Source organism: Aristolochia californica, unplaced genomic scaffold (genome assembly GCF_029961685.1).
Source record: "Aristolochia californica isolate CCGP_79_NKW_82.1479 unplaced genomic scaffold, dmAriCali1.0.hap1 SCAF_1, whole genome shotgun sequence".
Classification (NCBI taxonomy): domain Eukaryota; kingdom Viridiplantae; phylum Streptophyta; class Magnoliopsida; order Piperales; family Aristolochiaceae; genus Aristolochia; species Aristolochia californica.
Genome location: NW_027181770.1, coordinates 49774525 through 49801016, shown reverse-complemented (window position 1 = coordinate 49801016; position 26492 = coordinate 49774525). Strand labels below are relative to the sequence as shown.

The 26492-nt window shown below is 38.3% G+C and overlaps 1 protein-coding gene across 4 annotated transcripts; it reads left to right on the top strand.

The window, feature by feature from the left end:
• Positions 1-1834: 1834 nt before the first annotated feature.
• Positions 1835-22466, top strand: LOC137959540 (uncharacterized). Of its 4 annotated transcripts, none has more exons than XM_068806907.1 (11): positions 1835-1929; positions 2098-2184; positions 2911-2991; positions 3146-3336; positions 3668-3934; positions 4125-4347; positions 5171-5317; positions 5395-5519; positions 7474-7678; positions 21319-21569; positions 22076-22466. In XM_068806907.1, the coding sequence occupies exons 4-11, from the start codon at positions 3242-3244 to the stop codon at positions 22242-22244; spliced, it is 1482 nt and encodes a 493-aa protein (XP_068663008.1). In that variant the 5' UTR covers positions 1835-1929; positions 2098-2184; positions 2911-2991; positions 3146-3241; the 3' UTR covers positions 22245-22466. The 4 variants fall into 4 exon arrangements, with proteins under 4 accessions (XP_068663008.1, XP_068663004.1, XP_068663012.1 ...); XM_068806903.1 differs by having other exon boundaries at positions 2897-2991; XM_068806911.1 differs by lacking the exon at positions 2911-2991.
• The last annotated feature ends 4026 nt before the right edge of the window (positions 22467-26492 follow it).

Genomic DNA, 26492 nt, shown 5'->3' with positions numbered 1-26492 from the left:
GTTTTTTAACACTGTGTCGTACGAAGGTCTGTTAAGTTACTTCTGACTGACCAATTGAGGTCTTTGGTACATTTGCGATATACAAATGCTTTTGGGATATGACCGGTTTTGGGTTGTAACTTTTTTGGGAGTATGTAAACCTAAACAGAATAACCAAAACTAATCCTTGGCTCTGATGCCATTTTTACAACTCGACTCTCACATCTATATTTCTAATCCTAATAATATCTAATTGGCCCAATATGACTTCTGCTGCTACTTACTGCTATTCGGAGTTTGACCCTATTCATGCCAACTTACCACCACGTGGGCTAAAAAGTCATGCGACCTCGTGGTTTTTAGAGGTCCCCAAGCCGTACATGTCAACCGATGTAGCTCCATGGTTGTTTCAACATAGTAGAACAACTCCGTTTCGTTTTCTACCTCAGAGCGTAACTGAATAACATAGTACCTAACTTCAATCTTATTTGGCACTATTTTGATACTATTGAGATTATGAATATAGATGTGAGAGTCGAGTTGTACAAATGGTATCAGAGCCAAGGATTAGTTTTGGAACCATGTTTCGACTATGTGAAAGAGATGGATGAAGGTCAACCTATTTTCCCTAGGGCTTTTCAAGGATCTTCTTCTAGCACTACAATGGTCAAGGAAGAGTTAACTCTTTCAAAAGCATTGATGGTATTACATGAAGTGAAGATGGTATTGTATGTAGAATCAAAAGGCGTTGTACGAGGAAACGATGACAATGGTCATATAATGAGATGATTATGTCTACTCAGATGCATACTACAATTGTAGTTGTCTGAAATGCACGAGTGATGCCACACATGCGTGCATGAGGTGATATATTGACATTCATCCATCCTCTCTTTTAAGACCTTGATCTTTTAAATCGGGTATGTATATTTTGTGTTTTTAATTCAATTAATTTTTGTATGAACTTTGTTCAATTTGTTTTTATCATTACACTTAACTACACTGCATAAATTTTTATACCAATAAAATAAAATAAAATAAAAATAAAAATTGAAATAAAAATGAAACTCATTTATATCTAAAAAATGCTTTTCAACTGAAAAAAGTGCTTAATTTAAATTTAAATTATTTTTAAAATAATTTAAGCGTTATTCAATCAATATACTTTAGTTTTTTGCTGGTAGAAATTAATAGATTATTTAATTTTTAAATGAATACTGCAAGTGAAAAATTGGATTCTATCGATAGAAGTTAGAAAATTCTAAAATAATTTAATTTTTAAAAAAAATATATGACTTTTGCCTACTAAATTTGTTTTTGGTGGTAGAAGTGAATAATTATTTTTTTAAGTTTAAATGACTTCTCTAAGCAGAAAGTTAATTTTGGCTAATAGAATATATATTTTTCATCAATAAATTATTATTTATTAGTAGAAATATTTTTTTACCAGTTAATTTTACACTTTATTGACAAAAAACTAAATTCCGTTGTAAAGTTCATGATAATGAAAACTTATTGGCAAAGTTTGCTAGCGGAATTTCCATCATTAAAATTTTCTGTTTTGTTTTGTTTTGACAACAAAAGTTTTTTATTGTAGCGTTTAATTAATTTTGTATTTGCGTTATCTATTTTATAAATATTTAATTTTTAATAGGTTTTATAATATTTTAATAATTTTATTTTTACTTATTTAATTATTGATAAGTAAATAAGTATTAATTGGATAACAAAACTGGTAACGAATAGGTGGGTTGAAACCGGAACTGTCTCCACTTCTTGATTTCCGGTCCTCGCCTATTCAAGGCTACGCGAAATTCTCGCGGTAAAGAGAAAATACCCCCAGTACGTTCTTGAACTTTGTTGCTTTTTGAAATTCAGCCGTCCCCGCTTTCGTTTTCGTCCTCCCGCAGCAGATATGCTGATAGAAGAAGAGACGGGCCCTTACTCCTGGTACGCACATTTCCAATCCGTCTATCTTTTCTCAGACTTTACATGAGATTCCTAACCCTAATTCGCTGAAGTACCAAATCTCTCGGCACGTTATTTTTCCTGATGTAGTTACTCCAGTTGTTTTCATTCAGAAGTTCATTTCCATCATATTTACGTTGTTTCCTCCAGAAATGAACTCTGGTGTCTACCTTGCGCGTGATTGTACCAGCTGAAGAAATTTTTTTCCTCCATTTGGTCCTTGTGCAGCAGCTTCAGGTATATATTCGTTTCTAGGGTCATGGGTCTCACTAGTCTGAGGGTGAGTACGTGACGGCAGATTACGACTGACTTTTTCTGAAGCATTATTTGAAGAATAAATGTTTTAGTAGGAATTTTAAAAATTACACTAGGTAAGGGTGTTGTGAATTTCAAATTGCAACTAACACTTTCAACTTTCAGTATCCTCCTGAGGCCGCATCACTTATGTCACACTTTACATGATTTAGGACCAGCCGAATTTTATCTAGTAGACGGTTGGACATCTATCAACTTGATAGTTAGAAAATAAGACATGTAGTGCATTTTTGAAGAAGCACAAATAAAATAAAATAAAAAAATCAGTCCAACAGCACTTGATATCGTGTTGACTTAAGCATATGATAATGGGCTACTCCAAGCATGTCGGTTGAGAGAATGAGCTGAATTGGATATTGGTCTGGCAACACTTGGTCATTTATCATATTTTCACTTTTTAACTTGTTCAGAAAGAACTTTTAAATAGTGTATCGAGCTAGTCCTTTCTGAAGTACATTAATAAACTTGGGTTTAGGATGCTTACATTTATAAATGGTCTATTGATAGGGAAGCTTTATGGAAATGATTATTATGTGCAATATGGTTTTTTGTTCAGTAATTTTGTTATTAAAATAAGACAGCACACTCCTATCTCAGAAACACTTATCTTATCAATTGATTTTACTGAGTTCAGTAGTTTCTTGCCAGACCGAGCAAGTTTTTATCGCGATATGTTGATTTTGCTGCGGAAGTGGTTTTTGCGGTCCAGTTAAATCTGGCTGGGTCAAGGTCAGAATTGTTTTAATTAATTGAAAAAGGAAATTTCCATTGACATGGGTTGGGCTATTTTTGTTTACTTTATTTTACTTTGCTTTTATTTATTGTGGCATTTGAAGCCTTTTAATGTTCCAGTGATTTAAATTATAATCTTTTCATTTTACAGGGATTGGTTTGGTTGCTCAGTGTTATACATGACCTTGTCTTTTCCAGTACCACTCATAGAGAATGAATTAACTGATAGAGTGTCTCATTTTTTCAAATGGCGGGGAGCAATGCCATGCCTACATGTGCTAATCTACAGTTGCACAGAAAAGGCTTCATGCTAACAAATGTTCGCTTCTGCCTTGAGAAGAGGTATCTTGTTTTCTGGCTTGAGTTCTGTGTCTCTTGTCTTCTTTACAATGTATTTTCATTAGAGTGGGGTTATTGTTAGCACTGAACTTGAAATTGTGTTCATCTCCACTGGGAGGACTTCTAAAAGATGCTACTGCATGCATGTCAGCTGTACTGTCTTTTCGTTTTTTTCTTTCCATAGGTTTTAAGCATGTGGCCAGCCAATATCATGGATTTGTTGGAAGTAGGAATACGTTATTGAGGATTATTGACATTTCACAAATTAGTTTTCTTTATCTGTTAATAGGAAGAACTTTCATTATAAGTTTCACATTTGGATTTCTGTTTACAGATTTCGTCGGCTTAGTGCTCCTTTTATTGTAAACTCAAAAGGAAGCCAGCCTATTAGACCGAGTTCTTTGAAATGTCAATGCTTTGGGACTTTGATAAGTTCTGATGGTGCAATGCCACTGAACTGGGTCCCAGTAATAGATCAGACACTTTTAGTGGCTAGCGTATTATTTGCATACATGGCTGGTGCAATACCCATGGGAAGATCTTACTTAAAAAGGGTTCAGTATGAAGAAGTTGGAACTTCAACATCTACCACATCTGGTAGGTAAGGGTAAGAACTGTTGTTGTTGTTATTACTGTTATTGTTATTAATATATTATATTTATATTCTTCTTCTCCTTCTTCTTCTTGTTATCATCATCATCATCATCGTCATCAATTTTTAACAGCTTATTTATTTGAGATATCACTTGATTCTACTTTTAGTTGAGCTGTATAAACTTTTGTATCGGCAGTGGCATAAAGAGGGAAAAGAAGGCCAATCCCAAGAGTATCTGGAACAAAGTAAATGAGAAACTTGTGGCTGCTATGAGTGACAACGGTCGTGATGTTTATTTGGATGGACGAGTTATTGAATGTGAAAATTACAGCACAGAGCACCCCCTAAGTTTGTATGCTGTTGCAGAGGCTCCAAGGTTCCGTTTGCTTTGGGCTACAATGCAGTTACTTCAGAAAGAGGCAAGCACTGATTCTTATATTTCAGTTTCACATGTATTATTCTAAATACTTCAGAAAGAGGCAAGCACTGATTCTTTAAGGATGGCTAGGTGTTGTTTAACTATTGAGCCTTAGCTAAGAATTGTTTAGATATGTATTCAACAAATTTGTTTCTGGACCGTAATTCATTTTTTTGACTTGTGATATTGAAGCAGAGCACTTTCATGTGCCAAACCACTTTTTTTTTCTTTTTAAATATGATTTTTGTTGATATACATAAAAGTATGAAGCTGTTTTATCCAAAAGATAGATAAGAAGCATGAAGCCATTTTTCATTTATTTTTTGGGATAGCCCAATAAAAGCTGTTTTATTTACTTATTTAGGTTTTTTGTTGTACCTGCTTTTTTGGTCTTTTGTGGGGAACTGCTGTTTAAAACCAGGCAACATAGTATAGGGGATTGGATGACTTCCACCTGCTGTTTATTTAGCGTATCAGTTTCTTTTCTACATTGGTTTGGCACGTGGACACTTACTATTTAGTAGTTAGGTGTTTAAAATAATATATCCTTAACTATCAGTCAAGATCATCAATGAGGTTGTTTTTTCTGCGATAGCTATTCGTATGGCATTCTGGTGGCGTTACTTGCTATATTGTGCATCACTTGTGTGCTGCTGATAGATAACCAATCTCAATTATGTATAAGTATATTTTTTTACCTGGCTTTGAGGAACATAGATGCATCGTCCTACTGTTCCATCCTGCATTGGGTTGGGTTTGGATTTCCCTACTTGTAGTGTACGGTTCTTTCATGTCTCTGAGACCCTCCCATTGTTGCATGACAGGTTTATAGTATCTCTGGTGTCTTTGAAATTGCAGACAGAGGAGCTTGGCTCGAAGTCGTATCAGACACCATACAATGTTCTCTTCATCAAGCCTGCTCACTGTGGTTGAAAAGCGAAGTTTGTCTAGAAAACAAAGAACAAGTCAAGGTATCGTTCGTTGGAACAACCGAGTCACAATTTTAATAATGAAGTGTCCTGGTCTAAATATTTCCATCTCTTGTTAGACTATAGTAGCCAGATTATCAGAGAGATTGAAAGGAGATGACACTATTGTAAGGAATATTAGGAAGTCCGGGAAGGAGGAGCTCTATGCGGATAATCTGTTTTATCTTAGATTTGGTTCTCTCGGGTAAGCCGTTATAGGTTTTATTCCATTGTTTATTGTTTTTCATTCCATGAAGCAATGAACAATTGTTGTGTATGCTAGCAATGAATAGTTGTTGTGTATGTCAACTGTAGATTTAGAAATTTCACATGATTTATCTAACCAAGCTTCATATATAAGATATGTTACAGGGATATGGACTGGAAGTTTGAAATATTTGTTCTATTGAAGTTGTAATTTTGTTCTAGGATCCTTAAATCAGTGTGCTGGATTTAATGGATGAAGTGTTTAAAAATAAATTAATCATTGTAATGTTTGTGTGTTTGTTATGCATTGTTTATCATACTCTTTGCATGTTTTGTATGCAGTCTTATGGTCAGAGATGTGAAGATAATATCTTTTGCATCTGGCAGTACATGTTTTCGAAAATGCTTGCGGACAACACAAGATTCTCACTTGCTTAATTCAAATATTTTCTGTGGTTATGCTGGAAACATAGTGACTGTGCCTGTGAATATTAATACTGCAGTTACTTGTTGATCATTATAATAAGTTCAAGAAACAATAATCCTTACAATATTTGAGTGTTTGTTACACATTTTTTTTTTATTTTTTATTTTCACAGTTTGCATGCTTTGTATGCAGTCTTATGTTTGGAGATGTAAAGATAATCTTACGTATCTGGCAGCACCACAAGTTTGTGAAAGTGCTTGTGGAAAATGAAAGATTTTGATTTGCTGAATTCAAGTACTTTTTTTGGTTATGCTGGAAATATTGTATCTGTGCCTGTAAATATTAGTGCTCAGGATACTATGAAAGTATCTTACATAAGTAGGAAGCAAATGCAGCAGTAATGCTTAGTAACTGGATAAATCTGAGAACCTGTGAACTTACTGTTAAAGCTTTAAGTGCAGGGAATCTGTATGTTGACTAGCAGTGTCTTACCTGTATGTGGGAGTCTATTTTGGGCTCAACATTAAATTTCCACTGTCAAAGTCATGAAGATGATGGATGATGCGAATGAGTGATATTGCTCAAATTTGAATTCTAAATATCCTTTTTTTTCTTAAAAAATTTTTTTGGAACTCCCCGAGATGGAGATTTTTATTAAAAAAAATAGATATGACTCCACTGGGAGTTAAATGTACAGAGGACAAAGAAAAAGATAATCCTAGCACTAAACAGTAAATTACACTTGAAAAAGATAAAAGCTAATCGGTTGGAAATGTGCTCCTCACGACATGGTGATGGCTGGAAGTGTTCTCCTAGTTAAGAAATCATCAAGGCAGTGCTATGAGGGTTGTTAGTCCAGGGGACATAACTCTCCTCAATATCATCAAGCTTCTGTGAGAAGCATCCATGGGGGGATTTCTTCCTTGAGACCAGCAACTATATCTTCTTCAGCTGAAAGGATGTCACTGAAATTCTTAATATAAATGTCTAACTTTGCTTCAAAGGTGTCATAATGACTAAGAGGTGAAGATAAAACTAGAGAGTATTACAAAGAGGCAAAACTATCCATAAATAAATGACTTGAGTTAAACCATATACATCTGGTTACCATGTATTTATGCTAGATCCAAATATTGCCAACTAGTTGTGAGCTGTTCATCTCTAGTTTTGGGAGGACAATTTAGGTCATATGATTTTTTTTTTTGGAACTCTTTAGTCCTAAGATATGGTTATGTAGCCCATACAGTAATGCTGTTCCCTTTTGTCTTTGATTTTATGCATATTCTTTCAATCTGTATATCGTCATACTCTCTTTTCTTCTTACACTTCTGATTTTTGTGCATTTGAAGTTTTTTCAGACATACCAATTTGTGTCACGTTCTGGAATCTAGGCTTGGTTATCTGTAACTATAAAATGTCATATTAGAATGACCCCCCTTCTCATACTTAACCTCATTTTTCTGGTTTAATTATTCTTTGGAATCTGACTGACAAATCTGTGCATTTTGGTGTTCTCATTTGACAGCACTTACTGCCAATATGACGATACACTACTTATTCAGAAAGGAGTAGATATATTAGAAGATCTGGTGATAACTTTGGCTGATGGAATAGCAAGCATTTATCTGGAGCTTATTTCTGTTGACAGTAAAATATCTGCTGAAATGAATACCTCAGGTTTAACTTTGTGTTCCTTGTCAACCCGATCTCTGCAAAAATTAAGGAACGAGGTATTCGGACTTTGGTCATACTTCAATTCTGATCCACTCTTTGTGCAATGGTTCCTCCATCAAATTAGTTACTGGCCAGTCAAAAACAAAAAAAGTCTTAGTCACTGATGTCCTTGTTTTGTATATGTATGTTAGTATGGTAGTGTGTGGCTATTTTGTATGTCAACATCGCATGCATGCTTTCTTTTTGTGCGTGTCAAACTACAATCTATGATGCATTTTTTTTTTTTTTTTGTCTTTTGACTTAAGAAAAGTTAGTCTGACATGTTCATGACAAGTAATGTTCGTCTGATATCCACACTGTTAAACATGCAAAAGTCAAGTGATTGTCTGTAGATAAAAAAAAGCAGATTTTTGGTGCAAATCCAAATCCAAATTCAAATATGATTTGGTTGCATACAGCAATCTATCTAAATGACAACGTAGATCCCTTTTGGGATTGTGTCTAAAAAGTCTTCTAGAATAATTGGAAAAGTAACACAGCACAGTGGTTTAGATTCAAAAGATAATGAAGTTGAATGCTTCTCGTAGAGTGTAGATAACCTAGAATTCAGCAACAGCTAAAAAATTAAATCTGAATTCAAGTTTAATGTGTAAGATTTGAAGGTCATAAAGTAGGGTTTTTGTGCTATTATGAACAATAACAAACAAAAGAAAAAAACAAGGGATAAATTTCTGCAAATATGGACAAAAGATGACATTCATAAGGCTTTATAATGTAGTTGGTGCATTGGATAATTTGAATGACATATCTACAAACTTATAGCGGCCATCAAGGGTTTGAACAGGAATATTCGGATCAACCACACGAATTTGATGATAGCCCCACCTCAGATCGAGCTTGAAGAAAATACTTACACCATGCAATTAATCTAATAACTCATCAATGATAGGTATGGGGTACTTATCTTTGACGGTAGTGTCATTGAGAGCTTGCTAGTCAATGCCAAAACACCATACCTATCTTGCTTTTTAATGAGCAGCATTGGTGACAAATATGGGCTCATATTCAGCTGAATGATCCAATTCAATAACATTTCACGGACCATCTTTTCAGTTTTCAACTTCCAAATGTGTGGGTAATGGTAGGGCCGAACACTTGTAAGAAGTGTCCCTTCCTTGATTGGAATGTGGTGGTCATAATTGCAATGAAGCCGAAGGCTAGTTGGTGCTGAAAACACCTCTGTGAGCTATTGTAGTATCTCGATGATCACTGGCGGTGCAGTGGAGGAAGTATGGAACTATCATAATGTAGTTAGAATAAGGCAAGCCCAAGGATGTTGTCTACCATGGATTGGAGGGCGTTGAGGTACACCTGAGGCATGTCCATTGCCGGTTGGGATTGCCAATGGGGTTTGCCTTCTAATTCAAACTCTATAGTCATGTCTTGAAAATTCCATAGGACCTGAGCCACTGTGTGGAGCCACTACATTCCCACCACTACATCTGCGCCTTAATAGGGAATAAGAAAAAATCGCCTTCTCCTGATACTTTTGGATGGACAAGTTCAGTTCCTTAGCCTTGGTAGAGCATGCTAGTCACTTACCATCACCAACCATCACAGTGAAGGCCGAGATGGATGAGAAGTGCAAGCCCAATCTCTTGGCTAGCCTTTTGCAAAGAAATTATGGGTGCTGTTGCTGTTGCTGTTGATCAAGACTTTCACCACTATAAACTGAATGTGGCCCTTCAAGGTCATTGTGCGAGGTTGTGGGATGCTCGAGAGGGCATGAAGTGAAACCTCGAGAGTTGGATCCTCCTCGGACTCAACAATATCGCAATCATCATCATCTCAGATATAGACTTGGAAGCACTTGTAGCGATGACCAAGGACAAACTTTTGTCATAATTGAAGCAAAGGCCTTGCATATGTTGGTTTTCCACCTCAGCTATAGTCAATTTTTTGAATGGCTTGCTGGTGGAGTGGATGGCGAAGTTGTGGCTAAGGGCTTGGTGGTGGATGTCGGAGTAATGGAATAGAAGTGAAAGCTAGGTACACCCGAAGAATTTCAGGAAGCGGTTGTAGGAATCCATGAGTTCAATGCTCCTGCATCCTCGCTAAGCAGATCACATCTAGATGTGTAGCCGGTTGGAACATCCATACTACGTTCCCATTGTCGGATTGGAGTCCATTAATAAAGCACCCGATGAGGGCCCTCTGGGACCATTGCACCCTATTTGCCAATTTCTCAAACTCAGTGTGGTAGTGCTGAACTAACTGGGATTGATGTAACTGTGAGAGAGTTGCATCGAAGTCCTGGTCGTCCAACGGACCAAAACGAATGCACAAAGCACGAAACAATGCTTACCAAGTCAGGAAGGGGTCGGATTTGATGTACGAATCATGTGAGAGCATTTCCTTCCATGTGAAAAGAGGTGAGAGTAACCTTGTCCTCCGGCAGTGTGCGATGGTACTCGAAGAACTCGTTGGCTTTGTATGCCTAACCCGTCAGATCATCAGCTGGCTTGTAATCGGAAAATTGAGTCAAGCAGCTTTGGCTTATAGGCAGGAATTCCACAGATGAGAGAGTGTTCTCCTTTGAGCATTCTAGTAATCATATGCTTGAGTCATTCTTGGTGGCTCTTTTTGTGCCCTACCCTTAAAATTCGTGGGCTTAGGGTGAGGATCATTGGTGTTCTTGATCTCTTCCGGAGTGGCTCGAGACCATGGACCTAACACTTTCTCCTTGAAATTGTCCATAGCATGAAACATTTTCCGTGTGGCCAAAAGCAACTTTTCTTCAAGTGATCGGCATGCAACCTTCTCCTCTTGTCGATAAGCAACCAGGTCAGTTTGAAATTTTTCTTGTGTCTTGTGGACTTGAGTTTGGAATGCATCTGCACGAGCCATAACACTGTCTAGCCGACGTGTGATAGTGTCATAAAGTGGGAAGGGGTCAGCTAGAACAACTTCTCCAACCTTTTTCTCACTTCTGGTAGTCATTCCCATGGGAATTTTTTCCAAAAACAAAGCCTGGGTAAAATTCGGTTCTTGGGCTGAACTGGCCATCGAACCACAATACTGCCCTCTGGAGCTCCTTTTTCTGCTTCCCTGGACTGCTGCTTTAATACCTTTGTTACAGACCCGTCAAGGTTTGGTCTGTAATGTCGAGTTCGAGTGAAGAGAGAGTTGATCGAAAATTCTAGAATTCAGCTACATGTTGGAAAGAGGGGTACAAGAGGGAGGCAGGTTTTCTGGCGTGGATCTGGAATGCCCAGTCCTCCTCTTCTTTCTCTTTTTATTAGGGTTAACTAATAGTTTCATATAATGGCAAAAAGGCCCCTTAACTGTATTTGAGTGACATTTTACAGAAATAACCCTTAACCCTTTTACACCCTATTTAAATCAGAAAAACGGCTACTAACATGAAATTCGTAAATTAAGAAGGAAACTACTCAACGTAAACAACAAACTAGTTACTAAGGTAAAGGTTCAATTATCAATGACATATTTCCAATCTAGATAATCACTGGCTTTTTATCTACCATTGAATTCAGGAATCTCCACTTTAACACAAGAACCATATTTGGTATTTGAAATATCTTTGGATTCCTTTTTAGCAAAATTATCATCATGACTTTGCTTATAAAACAACTTAGACGCGAGCCTGTCAGTAGTGATGGGTGGCTTCGATTAAGTGGCTGAGGGGTTACTTCTCTGATTCATGTGAAACTTGATAACTTCTAGTTTATAAGGCTTTAAAAACTGTTAAAGAATCAAGTCTAACTATCTTCCTTGTAACTCCTTTTGAGCTTTTTGGAACTCTTCACAGGTGATTGTACTTTTACTTGACTTTATAGTTCCATGTAGGAATGAGATCAACAACTTCTTTGACTTGTATGAAGGATGCTTTGATCTGACCCAAAACACAAACCTTAGCTTTGATACCAATTGATGCAGAATGGTGGTTTTGATTCAAAGATAACGAAGTTGAATAATTTCTCTAGAGTGTGGGTAACCTAGATTCAGTAAAAAATATAAGAAAATTACAATTTGAATTCAAGTTTAACAGTTAAAACTCAAAAGGACAAAAAGTAGTTTTTTTGTAAAAAAAATAATGGACAAGTTTATCCAAGAGAGAACAAAAAATATAGTTTATTCAATTGCCAAAGGGTGATTTCTGTGTTACATATAAAGGTCTTTTATAGGCAAAAAAATCAACAAAATAAGAAATTCATATGTTGTCCACTATAAGAAATATACTCCAATTAGGACTTTCTAAATCTTGTTTACTTGATGAAAGAAAAAGATTTAAAACCAGGAACAATTGCTAACTTTAGATTTCCCTAGTTTAGAAACAAATACCTAACAGTTATAACAAGTAACTAATACTTAAAAGAGGACTTTCTAATTGAAGCTTTTAACTAAAGTAACAAATTACTATGTGAGTGATGCTTCTCATGAAAAAATGAAGTTGTCCAATAAAACTCTTAATTCATCAAATTTGAAGTAGGAAATTTCAGCCCAAAATAGGAAATTTAGGCCTTTTTAAATTAAGTGTCTTTCTTCTTTCATAAACATGGAAGATTTTGGGGTGATTTCTTGTCCTTCGATGTTCTTCAGTTAAATTTTCCACATTATGATGCACTGCATCAGAAAGTTAGTTAGACTCAGCAACGTGTAAAGAAACTCATAGTACAGTTAGTGCTTTATAGAACTTATGTCTCATTGGTTTCAGATGTAGATCATTTGGGGTCCCTATCTAAATGACCACTTAGATCAATTATGGGCTGAATTTAGAAGGTCTTTTAAAATAACTGAAAAAGTTAAGACTTAGCAAACAAGTAAGGAAACACATGTTACATATAGTACCCTACAGAACTTAAGTCTCATTGCCATCAGATGCTACTTGTAAGTTACATTTTATAAAACACAGATATATAATAACTTGTAGAAGTAATGTTTCCTTGGTTGCAGATATTACGTGTAAGCTACATCTCCAATCATACTTTTAAGTATAAAATGGTTGGTCATTAGAGCTTTGAATCTGGATGAGGTAGGATTATGGACTTGATTCGGAATTTGGACAAAGTCATTTGAATGATGGTCATCCCACCATTCAGGTTCTTGTATTAACTGGACATTTTGATGGCACATCAGGTTGGTCCTTTTGTATGTGAATACATGTAGTCTCCATGTGCGCAAGGGCCGCAAGGGCCTATGCATGAGCCATGGGCACGTTCCTGAAACACACATATAGGACTGGCAAAAACATGTCTATAAACCTGTGAAATGTCTCGTATAAAATGAGTAGGGCAAAGTGCAATCCTTGCATAACTAACCTATGAAGTCAGGTCACTGAAAATTGCTCTAGTTTGGTGTTCCTTTGGCTTAGTTGAATGCAGAGTGACTTTAATTTTTTATTTATTTGAATATGAGGCAGAGTGTCTTTTATCTTCTCTCATGGTCATCAAAAGACAGTTCTGGTTTTCTTCTTGTGCATGCCATTCATGTCAAGTCCTGGTTCCTCAATATTCTTTCATCTACTCTATGAGTTGATAGATCTACATAAAGATGACAATCAGGAAATCTGATTCTCTGCTCTTTTCATCTTTGATGAAATTGGTTTAGTTGCTCATACAAAGATCTTGTAGGCTTAATAGTGTTCGAGATTGAAGAATAGATGGAATCAAAGAAATTGACACGAAAAACATGATATTTGGGGGCATCGCTATTAGGGTTGTCATCAAGGATCATCAATTGCTATAGAGAGAGGTTAGAGAAAAACACTTCAGTGTGTGCTATTTATCTTGTAAACTACTTCATTATCATAGTGAATTATTGCAGCATGGAAGGTAGGACAAAGTCTCACCTTGAGGCGAACTGTATAAAACTTGTGTTTTTCGTGCTCGATTATTGCTACTTCTGCGATTATTATTACTCTTGTTAGTATTGAATTAAGGCGTCTAATTCCTAACAAGTGGTATCAGAGCTTTTGAGAGAAATGGCTGGCAGAGAAGGATCGACACTTGGAATAAACAAGTTTGATGGTATGGATTTTACGTTATGGAGGATGCAAATCGAAGATTATCTATAAAGTAAAAAGCTGCACTCACCAATTCTGGATATGAAACCAGAAGGCATGAAAGATGATGAGTGGAATCTCCTTGATAGACAGGTGTTGTGAGTGATCCGGTTGTTCTCCATCAGCATGATACACCATCCCGTGATTTCTAACAACATAATTCTTTATGATCTTGCGATGCGTACTGGTGTAAAAAGCACCTGAATTTAATACCCAAGAGTCAATAGAGCTATTAAACGACAAGAGTAAAGTATCTTGTATTTCTTCAGTCACCGCATTTGCAGCATTGTTTTTCTTTTCATCCTTCTTCAGTGCTCTACAATTCTTCTTTATATGACCAGACTTGCCACAATTTCAGCATTTCACATTCCCTCCAAATTTGGACTTCTTCCATTCCTTGACTTCCATCTACTATTGTCTTTGTTGGAATTGCTCTAGAAGTTTCTACCCCTAGTATCGACATTTAGGGCATAATTAGATGTTGACGATTCTCCGGAGTCTTTTCTATGAACTTCCTCAACAAGAATAGTATCCCAAACATCAATAAAGTTCAACTTTCTGTTGCCTACAGAATTGTTGACCGCAACCCTCATAGGATCCCAACTATTTGGCAGAGACGCCAAAAGAATTAAGGCAAGAACCTCATCATCATTTAAAAAAAAAAAGAACCTCATCATTAAATTTAATCTGAACGGAGTCATCATTAAATTTAATCTGAATGGAGGTCAATTGATCGACAATCGTGCTAAACTCATTCAAATGCGTTGCCACTAGTGTATTTTCTATCAGCATTAAATTAAACAGTTTTTTTCATGAGTTGCACCTTATTATTTGCGAAAGGCTTCTCATACATATCAGACAGAATCTTCATCATCACCACTGTGGTTTTTTCCAACGTCACGTTATGAGCGACTTTCTTCAACAGTGAATTTGAATATTGTCGGTATTGGTGATGTCGGTTTGAGGATGTCAAATGGGTTAGTGTGGGAAATTGACAAGGTGAAACATGTGCCAAAACTGATGCATAATCTGATCTCAGTAGGGCAGCTTGATGATGAAGGACAATTTGATTTTTAATTATGTTGTTTGGAAAGTTACTAAGGGAGCCATGATTGTTGCACGAGGAGTTAAAATTGAACCTTTTTATATCACTTCCAATTGCAGAGACATGGTTGCAGTTGCTGATATTGTTACTAATTCTGATTTGTGACATTATAGGTTCGGGCTCATGAGTGAGAAGGGAATGAAAGTGCTTCAATCCAAAGGGAAACTACGAGGGTTGAAATCTGTAAACAACAGTTTGTGTGAAGGCTGTATGTTTGGCAAGCAGAAAAGAGTTAATTTTTCTAAGGCTGGAAAGGAGCGAAAGACAACAAAATCGGAGTTGGTTCATACAGATGTGTGGGGACCTTCAACTGTTACCTCCCTTGGGGGTTCTAATTACTATGTGACATTTATTGATGATGCAAGCAGAAAAAGTATAGGTTTATTTCTTGAAAGACAAATTTGATGTTTTTGATTCCTTCAAGAGATGGAAAGTAATGGTTGAGAATGAAATAGACTTGAAGGTGAAGTGCCTGCAGTAAGATAATGAGGGAGAATACATAGACGATGATTTCAAGTGGTACTGTGTTGATAATGGAATCAAGATGAAGAAAACCATTCCTCGAAAAGCTCAAACAGAGTGGTGTGTGGCTGAGAGGATGAATAGGACTTTGAATGAGCGTGCTAGGAGCATGAGATTACATACGGGATTGCCAAAAATGTTCTGGTCTGAGGCTATTAGCACCGCTGCCTATTTGATCAACAAAGGTCTTTTAACACCATTGGATTGCAAAATACCAAAAGAGGTTTGGAGCGACAAAGAGGTAAACCTTTCTTTCTTGAAAGTGTTTTGTTATGTTTCTTATATTCACATTGATTTTGTTGTTAGAAGTAAACTTGATGCTAAATCCAAGATATGTTTCTTTATTGGCTATGGTGGTACTGAGTTTGGTTATCGTTTATGGGATGACCAAAGTTGTAAGGTTATTAGGAGCAAGGATGTGATCTTCAATAAAGGTGCCCTTTAAAAGACAGGTTGAGAATAGATTCTGAGAGCACAAGTAATGAAGTTAAGAAGTCTGAAGTGATTTAGTTGAGAGATCTTCCAGTTATTGAGATGGGGGATATTGCTCAGGAGGACTAGGAAAAAATATCCAAAAAGTAAATCAAAACATTCCTGTGATTAAACTCAGGAGATCTTCTAGAACTAGTTGATCACCACAGAGATACTCCCTTGCGTTGAATTATATTTTGTTGATTGATAAAGGTGAACTAGAGAGTTATGAAGGAGTTGTGCAAGTTGATGAATCAACCAGGGATGAGATGGATTCATTGTTATCCAATCAGACATGGTAGTTGACCAGGTTGCCAAAAGGGAAGAAGGCTTTGTAGAATAAATGGGCTAAGCGAATAAAAGACGGATATGATGGTAGCAAGCGGTACAAGGCAAAACTAGTTTGTAAAAGGCTTTCAACAAAAAGAAGGCATTGACTACACTAAGATTTTCTCTCCAATAGTGAAATTGACTATTATTAGAACAATGCTTGGACTAGTGGTAAATGAAGACTTGCACTTAGAGCAATTGGATGTAAAGACAACTTTTCTTCATGGTGATTTGGAGGAAGAAATTTACATGATGCAACCACAGGGTTTCAAAGCACAAGGAAAGGAGAAAATTGTGTGCAAACTTCAAAAGAGTTTGTATGGTCTTAAACAGGCTCCAAGACATTGGTATAAGAAGTTTGACATCTTCATGAGTAGTATTGGTTTCTTGAGGTGTCAGGCGGATCATTGTTGTTATGTGAAGAACCTTGATGACTCCTACATCATTCTACTGCTATTTGTTGATGGCATGTTGATTGCAGATGCTTGTAAACAGGAAATAGATTAGTTGAAAAGGGAGTTATCCAAAAAGTTTACAATGAAGAATTTGGGTGTTACAAAACAAGTCCTTGGGATGAGGATTACTATGGACACTGATGTCTTGAAACCGTGACAAGAAGGATATGTGAAGATAGTGTTGAGCAGGTTCAACATGAATGATGCAAAACCAGTGAGTACTCATTTGGCTAGTCACTTTAGGCTATTAAAGGAGCAGTCACCTTGTACAGAGTAGGAGCGAGCCCACATGGCCAATGTGCCTTATGCTTATGCTATTTGCTAGTCTCATGTATGCCATGGTGTACACTAGACTAGACATAGCTCATGCAGTGGGAGTTGTGAGTATATATATGAGTAATCCAGGTAAACAACATTGGGAAGCAGTGAAGTGAGTTCTTAGATATTTGAGAGGTACTATAGTGATGCAAGAGACACCGAGCCAGATGATGCTGAATTGTCAGATAGCACGTTGTTGGCTTTGACATACCTCAAGTTGACCGATCAGCGTAAGGTGGGTAAGTAGTCGGATCTGTAGTCGGATCTTTAGTCGGATCTTTTCCTGAACCCGGGTTGGACCAGCTTTTTGAGGGTTTGGGTTTGTTTTTTTTTTTCTGAGCTGCAACCTGGGCTTGTCGAGGGCGTTGAATTTTGATTTAAACTCTGTTCTGTGAACAGAGGGGGGGATTATTATTGATTTTGAGATATTGATTCAAAGCAACAGGAGAATTTCTCTGTGTTTTTAGGGCGACCTCTTGCAAAATTTCCCCATAGATTACCGGTGGTATCGTCTGTAGGATAATCGCTATCCTGTCTGGCTTCAGTAGGTATTAGAGCTTCAGGCTGCGGAGGAAGCTAGGTCTCACCAGAGACGTTGCAATGAAAAGCAGTTAGAAGGGTCGAAGACGACGCCGTCACCGTCACCGGAGCTACCGCTTGACGCTGCTGCCGGAAGAACTCGGGATTCGACCGAGCAGAACTCGAGACTCGATCGAGCAGACCTCGGCACTCGATCGAACAGAGCAGCTGCTCGTGGTTGTTGCCGAAAGATAGGGATTCGGTAGGGAGAGGGCTTGAGATCGACGTTGTCGCTGTTGGAACTATCCTACGACGTTGCCGTTGCCGGAACTAAAGTCGACGGAGCTGGCCGAACAGACAGGGTTCGGAACTTACTGAACACAGGGGCATTGAAACAGAGGTTTCATGGTGCCGAAACAGTGGTCATCCGAGAGAGGAGACCTCGCGTGAGAAAGGGGAACCTCGGGCTGCCGGAGACTACGGCCGGAGAGGGCAGCCGGAGCGTCTCAATTTCGGGACAAGGGCTCCGAAATCCTGATTTCGGGAGTGATTTCGCATGCGTCCAAATTTTTTTGATTTTGGCAAAGCGACGTCATTGGTTTTGTTTTCGATTTTGGCAAAGAAAAAAACAAACAGAGGCTTAGACATTTCGCTTTCGGGCGATTTCGTCAGCGTTAGCAGAGTCTTTGATTTGGGGCAATCCTGTTTCTGGGAGAAAAGAGATTGACGTGCGACGCATTGTTATACCAGCGCTACAGCGCCGTCCAAGGTGAAATTTTGCCAGTTTCATGGCTAGTGGTCGTGGTCGTAATCGTAATGTTCAGGCTGTGATGCTTGAAGATTTACAGAGGCAAGTTGCGGAGTTATCCCAACGTTTAACTACGCAGGATTTCGGTTGTCGTGAGATGGACAATCACGATTCCGATGCCAGGTTCGAAAACCCATATTGCAATCATGCTCGATTCAGGGAGCACCGCAGTCAGGGGGATCGACCTGTAGACCTTGGTTTTAAAGTGACACTACCCAAGTTTTCTGGTACGTTACAGGCCGAAGTATTCGTCGATTGGTTGCATGAAATAGAGCGTATCTTTGAGTATAAGGAAGTCCCAGATCGTGTCAAGGTGAAACTGGTTGCCATCAAACTCAAAGGCAGAGCATCTGCGCGGTGGGAACAGTTGAGGCGATCACGAGACCGGCAGGGCAAGGCTAAGATCACTGATTGGGAGAAGATGAAGAAGAAGATGAAGGGTCACTTCCTTCCTTTCGGCTACACTCAAACCTTGTTTCAGCGACTTCATTTGTTGAGGCAAGGCCCGAGATCAGTGGATGAGAGGAGTTCTATCAGTTGATCGCCCGGAATGATCTATCTAAGACGGAAGAGAAGATGGTGGCACGGTATTTGGGGGGTTTACGACAACCCCTACAGGATGTCCTCAATCTTCACTCGTTGTGGACCTTTTTTGAAGCATACCAGCGTGCATTGGCTGTAGAAAAACAGCAGAACAAGAGGCCCATGATCAGAAGCGATCAAAGCAGCCCACCAGCTCGTCCTCCAGAATCTGTTCTTGTCCAGCAGCCTACACAAGGTACTTCTAACTGTATTAGATGTTTCCGATGTGGTGAGCATGGCCATAAGGCCACTGAGTGTCGGAAACCTGCTAGTCAGAAGGGCAAAAATCTTCTGATTGAGGAAGACGTGGTAGATAAAAATGAGGAGATTGGTGAGCCTGTGTATGATGATGACGAGGATGGAGATGTGTTGTACGGTGATGGCCATGAGACTCTAGTTGTTTGTAAGAGTCTGTTGGATTCCGAGGATGATTGGCTGCGGACCAATCTTTTCCACACGACCTGCATAGTTGCAGATACAGTCTGCAAGATGATTATTGACAGTGGTAGTTGTGCGAATGTCGTGTCAGAGGGGACTGTCTAGAAATTGCAGTTGATGATAGATCGTCATCCCCAACCGTACAACTTGTCGTGTTTGACTCACAACAGTGAGGTAACAGTCGATAGACGCTGCCTAGTTTCTTTTTCCATCGGCACGAAATATTTTGATAATGCTTGATGTGATGTAGTTTCTATGGACACTTGTCATGTCTTGTTAGGCCGCCCTTGGCAATATGATCGCAATGTTATTCATGATGGGCGGAAGAATACCTATTCCCTTAGCATCAAAGGGAAGAAGATTGTGTTGGCACCTCGTCGGGACAGACCCACTTCTACTCCGACAGCCGGTACTACTAACCTGTTTTCATTGTCCAGGTTTTTAGTAGAGATTGAGCGTGAAGACGTCGAGGAGGATCTTCCTCCTGAATTGCCGCCTAAGCAGGCGAAGCTGGCCATTCCTGCGAGTCATTTGAGGACTATTGATGTCTTTACTGTCACACACTTGAGTCCTTGTTTTATGGATTCCGTTGAAGCTATTGTGAACTCGAGGGCGAGTTCTTTCCAACCCGAGGCGACTGATGCAGGAGACACCGAGCTAGATGATGCTGAATTGTTAGATAGCACGTTGTTGGCTTTGACATACCTCAAGTTGATCGATCAGCGTAAGGCAGGTAAGTAGTCGGATCTTTTCCTGAACCTAGGTTGGACCAACTTTTTGAGGGTTTGGGTTTGTTTGTTTTTTGAGCTGCAGCGCGGGCTCGTCGGGGGCGTTGAATTTTGATTTAAACTCTGTTTTGTGAACAGAGGGGGGGATTATTATTGATTTTGAGATATTGATTCGAAACAGCAGGAGAATTTCTCTGTGTTTTTAGGGTGACCTCTTGCAAATTTTCCCCGTAGATTACCGGTGGTATCATCTACAGGATAATCGCTATCCTGTCCGGCGTCATATAGACTCAACTTTATATTTCAGAAAGTCAGACTTGGGATTACAGGGTTATGTAGATGCAGATATGGTTGGAGACATTGATGGCAGGAAGAGTACCATTGGCTATGTATACACATTGGGTGGTACAAGAAATAGTTGGATCTCTAAATTGCAGAAGATAATTGCTCTTTCTACTATTGAGGCAGAATATGTTGCCATGATCAAAGCTAGCAAAGAGATGGTATGGCTGTAGTCTTTCTTGGAAGAATTAGGTCTCAAACATGGAAAAAATGTGTTGTATTATGACAATCAGAGTGCTATTCATTTAGCAAAGAACCTTGTTTATCATGCCATAACAAAGCACATACAGGTGCATTATCGATTCATTAGATTGGCTTTAGAGGATGGAGTCTTAGCACTTGAGAAGAATCAATGGAGTCAGAATCCGACTGATATGTTGATAAGACTGTTATGATTGAGCAACTGAAGTTGAGTTGGACTTCTCTCTGAGGATTGAGAAGTTGTTGCCGCTGTAGAGGAGCTATTGATGATGGATTAGTCTCCAGGTGGGAGATTGTTAAGTTGTGGAGTCTAATTAATGTCTTACATAGAGTCGGCACGTAGATTTCACTCTTGTATTTCGGTTGCCCTAGTTTTCTCTTTATATTTGTGGGCGCTGTTGTGGGGGTTATCATTGAGAAGGATCATCAGTTGTGGTTGAGAGAGGTTAGAGAAAAACACTCGAGTGTGTGCGATTTCTCTTGTAAATTACTTTATCATCATAGTAAATTATTGTAGCAGCGGAAGACATGACATAGTTTCACCTTGAGGTAAACCTGTATAAATTTTGTGTTTTTTGTGTTTGATTATTTATTTTTCTGTGATTATTAGTATTGAATTAGGGAGTCTAATTCCTAACATATTGTACTCTAAACAACATATAAAGATGCACACAAAGGATGTACCCAAAGAGACTGCTTTGTAAATTACATGCTATTTGTGTGTGTATTCTTGAATCTGTTGTAGTGTAAAAGATGCTGAGTGTCTGGGTTTAATATGTAATTTGTTGATTGTAGGTCTTGCTGAACCAGTGGCTGCATCAAAACATCGAGTCAGTGGTATCAATGTATGAGGATCGTTTTGACCTCTTTGTGATTGGTATCCGACTCCTAGAGTGTCCGAGGAGAACGCAAAGCAGGAGATTTGATTGGTGGGAGATGCTTAATCTCAAGAAGGTTACTGTGCCTTCCTCTTTACCCTATGTTTTCATCAGCCGACTGTGCTTGCCGATGAAAAGGACCAAGGAACTAAGGGCCTTAACTGGGTGGTGCGTTTCTTTCTTTGTACATAACTATATATGACCTCCAAAAGCACAGTTGATGTGCATGGTGGTATACTTATTTTTTCATAAGCTTAAATTGCATTATGAATGTTGTGGTTGTATGTTATACATGTTTCCAACGACTGCTTGAGAAGTACATATATTCCTATTATATGCTAATATTTATAATCTTATTACCGGGTTTGCCTTATGCATTATTTACTTTGGCTTTTATATGTGAAGGTGAGAAGCTACGTTGCTGAAATGCCCAGTCTTTCATTTTTGAACTGGTTAATTTTCTGTTTTAAAGATCTTGAATCAGATTTCTATGAGTGGATAAGACCTCCTTGTATTTGCATAGCTTAATTTTATCTGGGACTGCACAACTCTCTGATATGGATTTCAAACTTGTCAGTTACTGTTAGTTACTGCTTTCTAGGTCTTCTGGTTATATCTTGAAATCAATTGACCTTGAGGATTTGGGATGAACTAAGCGGGACTTATGTTTGCAGGAGGTTCTATTTCAGCTTGTTCCTGGAGTTCTTTGATATTGCAATGCCGTTTGTTAGAGCTGTAACTTCCAAAGTTTGCGATGCCGTTTCTTTTTTTCTTGTCTGCTTGATTGGAAGATCTATAGGGCTCATATATAGTGGCATAAGGCAGGCGGTAGGTTGGAAATGAGAGACATGCAATTGCCTCTTTCCCTGCTGTGTTTTTACTTTTCCCTTGTGGGTCAACTAAACATTGAAATTGACACGGTAGGTTGGCTGAGTGACATCATAAATCTTTTGCTTTTTGCCCTAAATTTTGGACGTGCAATGTATCATTTGTACTATGATAAATGCCAAAAATTTCGGCGATAGAATTCTTGATGTTTTATTTTATTATTACAATGTTTACAGCCTAAATGGGTAAACAAGTATTATAAGATGGATACTGTTGTCAAGTTTTTATATTATATTACCAGTACCCATGTTATGAAAAGACGACTGCCAACACTCGGGAAAGCAGGTGATTTAAGGTTCCCTGTACAACAATTGGCAGGTGGATCCCCTTTAACATTCTGAAGGCTTTTGCTACTTTTGACATTGAAATGTGCAAATGGTTAATCTCTGTCGCTTTGAATTTGATTTCTCCTCTGTTGGAGCAATGCTGAAAGTGACTCGTATCTGAGGAGATCAGGCTGTATTCACCGAGGAGTGGCAGGGGACTCTGTAGTGGGGTAGTCATGCACTCGAACAGCGGTAACTCTGCCAGCTATTTAAGCAGTTGTTTGTCATCATGAAATCTATCTGGAGTTCGGCGGACTCTTCGAGGATTAATGAGACATAACTGAAAACTGGACTTGCAGCAACGAAATGCTCGGTTTGCTGCTTGCATCTTCTGGCCTCCAGATTCATTAATTATCTATCAGATCAGCCTGGATTTACCGGACAGGGAGCCCAGAGGAGCAGGCCTCAAAGGTGATTTAATTAAAGAAATCAAGACCCGAAGTGGGAGCTGCTAATGTCGCCTAGTTGAGGACCCACGTGCGACCTAAGTTTGGTTGGAGGCCAATCAAAGTCGCGATCAAATGTGATGGGTCTCCATCATTTAGTGATGTGGTGCATCTTTTAGCATGTCTGGCGTCCCTTTGATCGAAATGGATTGAACGTTTTGTGGGCCATCATAAGATTGCTTGTGGCTAAAATATCCTCCTGAATAGACCATCGAGCGATGCCCCGGCTAGCCCAGATGGTGATTGAGACCCACCAGACAGGACCAAAGGAAAGGAGCAGAAAATGAGTTAATTTTATCGTTAATTTGAGGGCTAGGTGAGTTTGTGTACTTTGGCCGCTTCTTCTAGTGGAGAGTGGAGAAGGGAGAAGGGAGAAGGGAAAATAAAGATGAGAAAATGACAGGCAGTGGAAACGATATTAGTTTTCAAACACGAAGAACGCGGAAAGTTTCATTTGCTGAGATCCTGGTGGCCTACCGTCTTTACATGGTAACCTCCTTTGCTAAGAAACTTCTTATATTATATACACTGCCCATTTCATGGTGTCCACAACTTTTCATAAAGTATGGCTTCCACTCACAGTCTCGGAGATTTTGCAGATTTACGGCATTCAGGCTGTTGGGTCGCTATTCAATTTGTCAGAGCAAAGTGTATGGGAGGAAGGATAGATACAGGTGATGTAGCTCCGCAACTAGCAAATGATGGATATTTTCTCTGGTTTAGCAAAATCCAAGGGCATCGTGATTAGGCGAATTGCTTTAATCATTGGTGTTTATCCAATATTGGACAAGTACTGATTCGAAAAGAGGCTCATAATGAGCTTATGATCAGTGAGAATCATTTGACCGTACCTCTTGCCTTTTCTTTTCAGGAATTATACACCAATCGAGCTGCTAGTCAAGGTTTGAAATATGTTGGAAAGAAAAATAAAAAGCTTAGGAAATATTTTGGTTATTTAAGTGCATTATGAAAAGAATTTATAAACAATTTACACATTTATTTTACAAATCATTTGCATGACATTAAATGACTAAACACACTTCAATGTTATTTTTATTTTTCATAAAAATGAAAAATTATTTTGATGTTCTAAACACTGCACTTACTCTAAATTTGAAAGTAGACATTAGTGTAATGTTTGGATCAATCGGGTTTCGATATTCCTGGATATATAGGCTAGTTGATTCAAGTGAAAACTACTGGAAACTCATAGAGAAACAGGTTGCCTCTTTAGTAGTATACGATATTTGTTGCAATTATCATTTGTTCCCAGTATGGAGACAAAATAGACATCGGCCCTTCAATGTTAGTATGCAAAGAAACAAAAAACCATACTCATAATGCATAAAACAGCAAGTATGAGCAGAGTTAAATAGAAAATTCACAGTTTAACATGAACCCCAAATTTAGATTCCGAGTTTCCAAATTTATATTCTAATTGTTAACCATCATCCAGATTAGTTTCTTCATAGTTGAACAGGGGCAATTTTTGGTGGGTGGGTCAAATTTACGAAGTGAATGGAATCTGCAAAGATTTTCTTTCGGAAAAAAAAAAATATTTTTTTTTAAGCTTTCTGAAGCTCCTCTTAGATCATTTGCAGCTCTTTTTTCCAGTTTCCTTGTCTCCTTTACTCGAGGAAACAACCAATAAAAGGGTATTTTATCTTCATCTCAAGAAGAAAACTGGAGAGAGGGCAGCAGGCAAAAAGGACTTTAGCTGTGCAATTGGCATCTCTTCTCCAAGTAAAACATCAAATGTGTCCCAGACAAAGTACATGTAGCTAGGCAATCAGCTAAGAGTAGGTTCCCTATCTATGAGATATCTCAGGGCCCCTTTTGTAGCACTGAGCACCGCTAAAATATTTGGTTCCAATGTCCTTAGTCTTCTCTCACTAATTTAAATAATCAACCAAACTTTTCTCCATGGCCCTTAGCTTTGTTTCTACACATTTGACTAATCATCACTTTCAGGTTTTGGTGTTATGCTTATTTGACTGTATATATTATTATTTGATGGGATTTGATGACCTACACCACGTGGGAGATCCATGCAGTCACTCCTTACACAATTTAAAGGATATTTGTTTCATTCATTTGCCTCTGCTCTTTGTCCTTCCCTGTGAAAGAGACACGGCAGGTTTGGCTTCCAACAAATGCAGGGTTGGACTTAACCACCACCAAATTTACTAACCCCGCTTCCTTTTTATGGATTTCCAATCCCTCTCCTCTTCCCCCCTTGTCACCTTGACCTTTTTATTGCCTTAATCTTGGATTGGGTTCAAGTCTCACTTGGGAAAGAGTGTAATGTGCATAATCAATACCGAAAAAAATTCTAGATTTTGTTTAGTAGATAGACTGTTTGAAGAAATGCTTACTTTTGTTTGATTTTCAGTTCACAATTCCTGTAATGTGTATACTGCAAGTTCTCTCATCAGATTCGTTAGTGTTGTAAGAAACCATTATGAAGGAGAACATAAGAAAATATTATCTTTCCTTTACACATTGAAGCAAGGAAAAAGGAACATGAACCAATTCTCTCCAGTCTATCTACTGTCCTGCAACCTGAAGACTCCCAGGAAAGAAAATTGGTGAAGCAGAGACATTTTATCATTAAAAAAGTCTTTTATAGAACAGGTCAAAGTTTTTCTTTTTTGTTTTTCTGTTAATCTTGAGAAAGTTCTCCAAAGAATCCCTCAGAGCATCGGAATAAAGAAAAGAAGAAGCGATGGAAAGAGTACTAAGCTAATATGCTTAGTTTAACTGAAATCTTCGTAGAGATTTCAAGTTTCAAACATACTCATGCATTCACACATGTAAAAGGTTGGCAGTTTTCGTACACTCTTTCCACTGAAAAGTAGGTGGAAGCGAATAGAGAAAAGCTAATGAAATTGCTTTTGGAAGCGATGCCTTCTCCAGTAGCCTCCAATACCTTAGAACATTTCCAAGGACTGATTTTCTTGTACAAGGGCAAAAGAATGCGTCCAGCTTTAACCATCGACGGACTTGTGAAAGGCAAAGGTGACATGAATAGATTTGGGAATTTGAATACGAATTGGTGGGAATATATGCAGTAGATGGAGCATAAATGGTGATAAAAAAACAAGGTAATAGATTGATGGGAACCAAATTTTAAAGAAGCTAGACTTCGTAGAAAAGACTTAAGATTAGGCTTATTCTCTTCTACTTTACATAACAAAGGGCCGGTGTGTTTATATATTGATTAGCTCAGAAGGCTGTGGTTCAGTAAACGAGTTTGAATTTGAACAGTAGTTGATCGTAGGGAAAGAAAGGTCAGATAAGATCAGTAAAACTCAGGCAAACCAAAGGTTACAGAGGGCAGTAAGGTGGGTAAAACATGCAAGCGTGGGAAAGAGCCAAACAATCCTACGTACCTTTCTTTGTCTCTCTGGTGACCAATTTTTGAAGGCAGT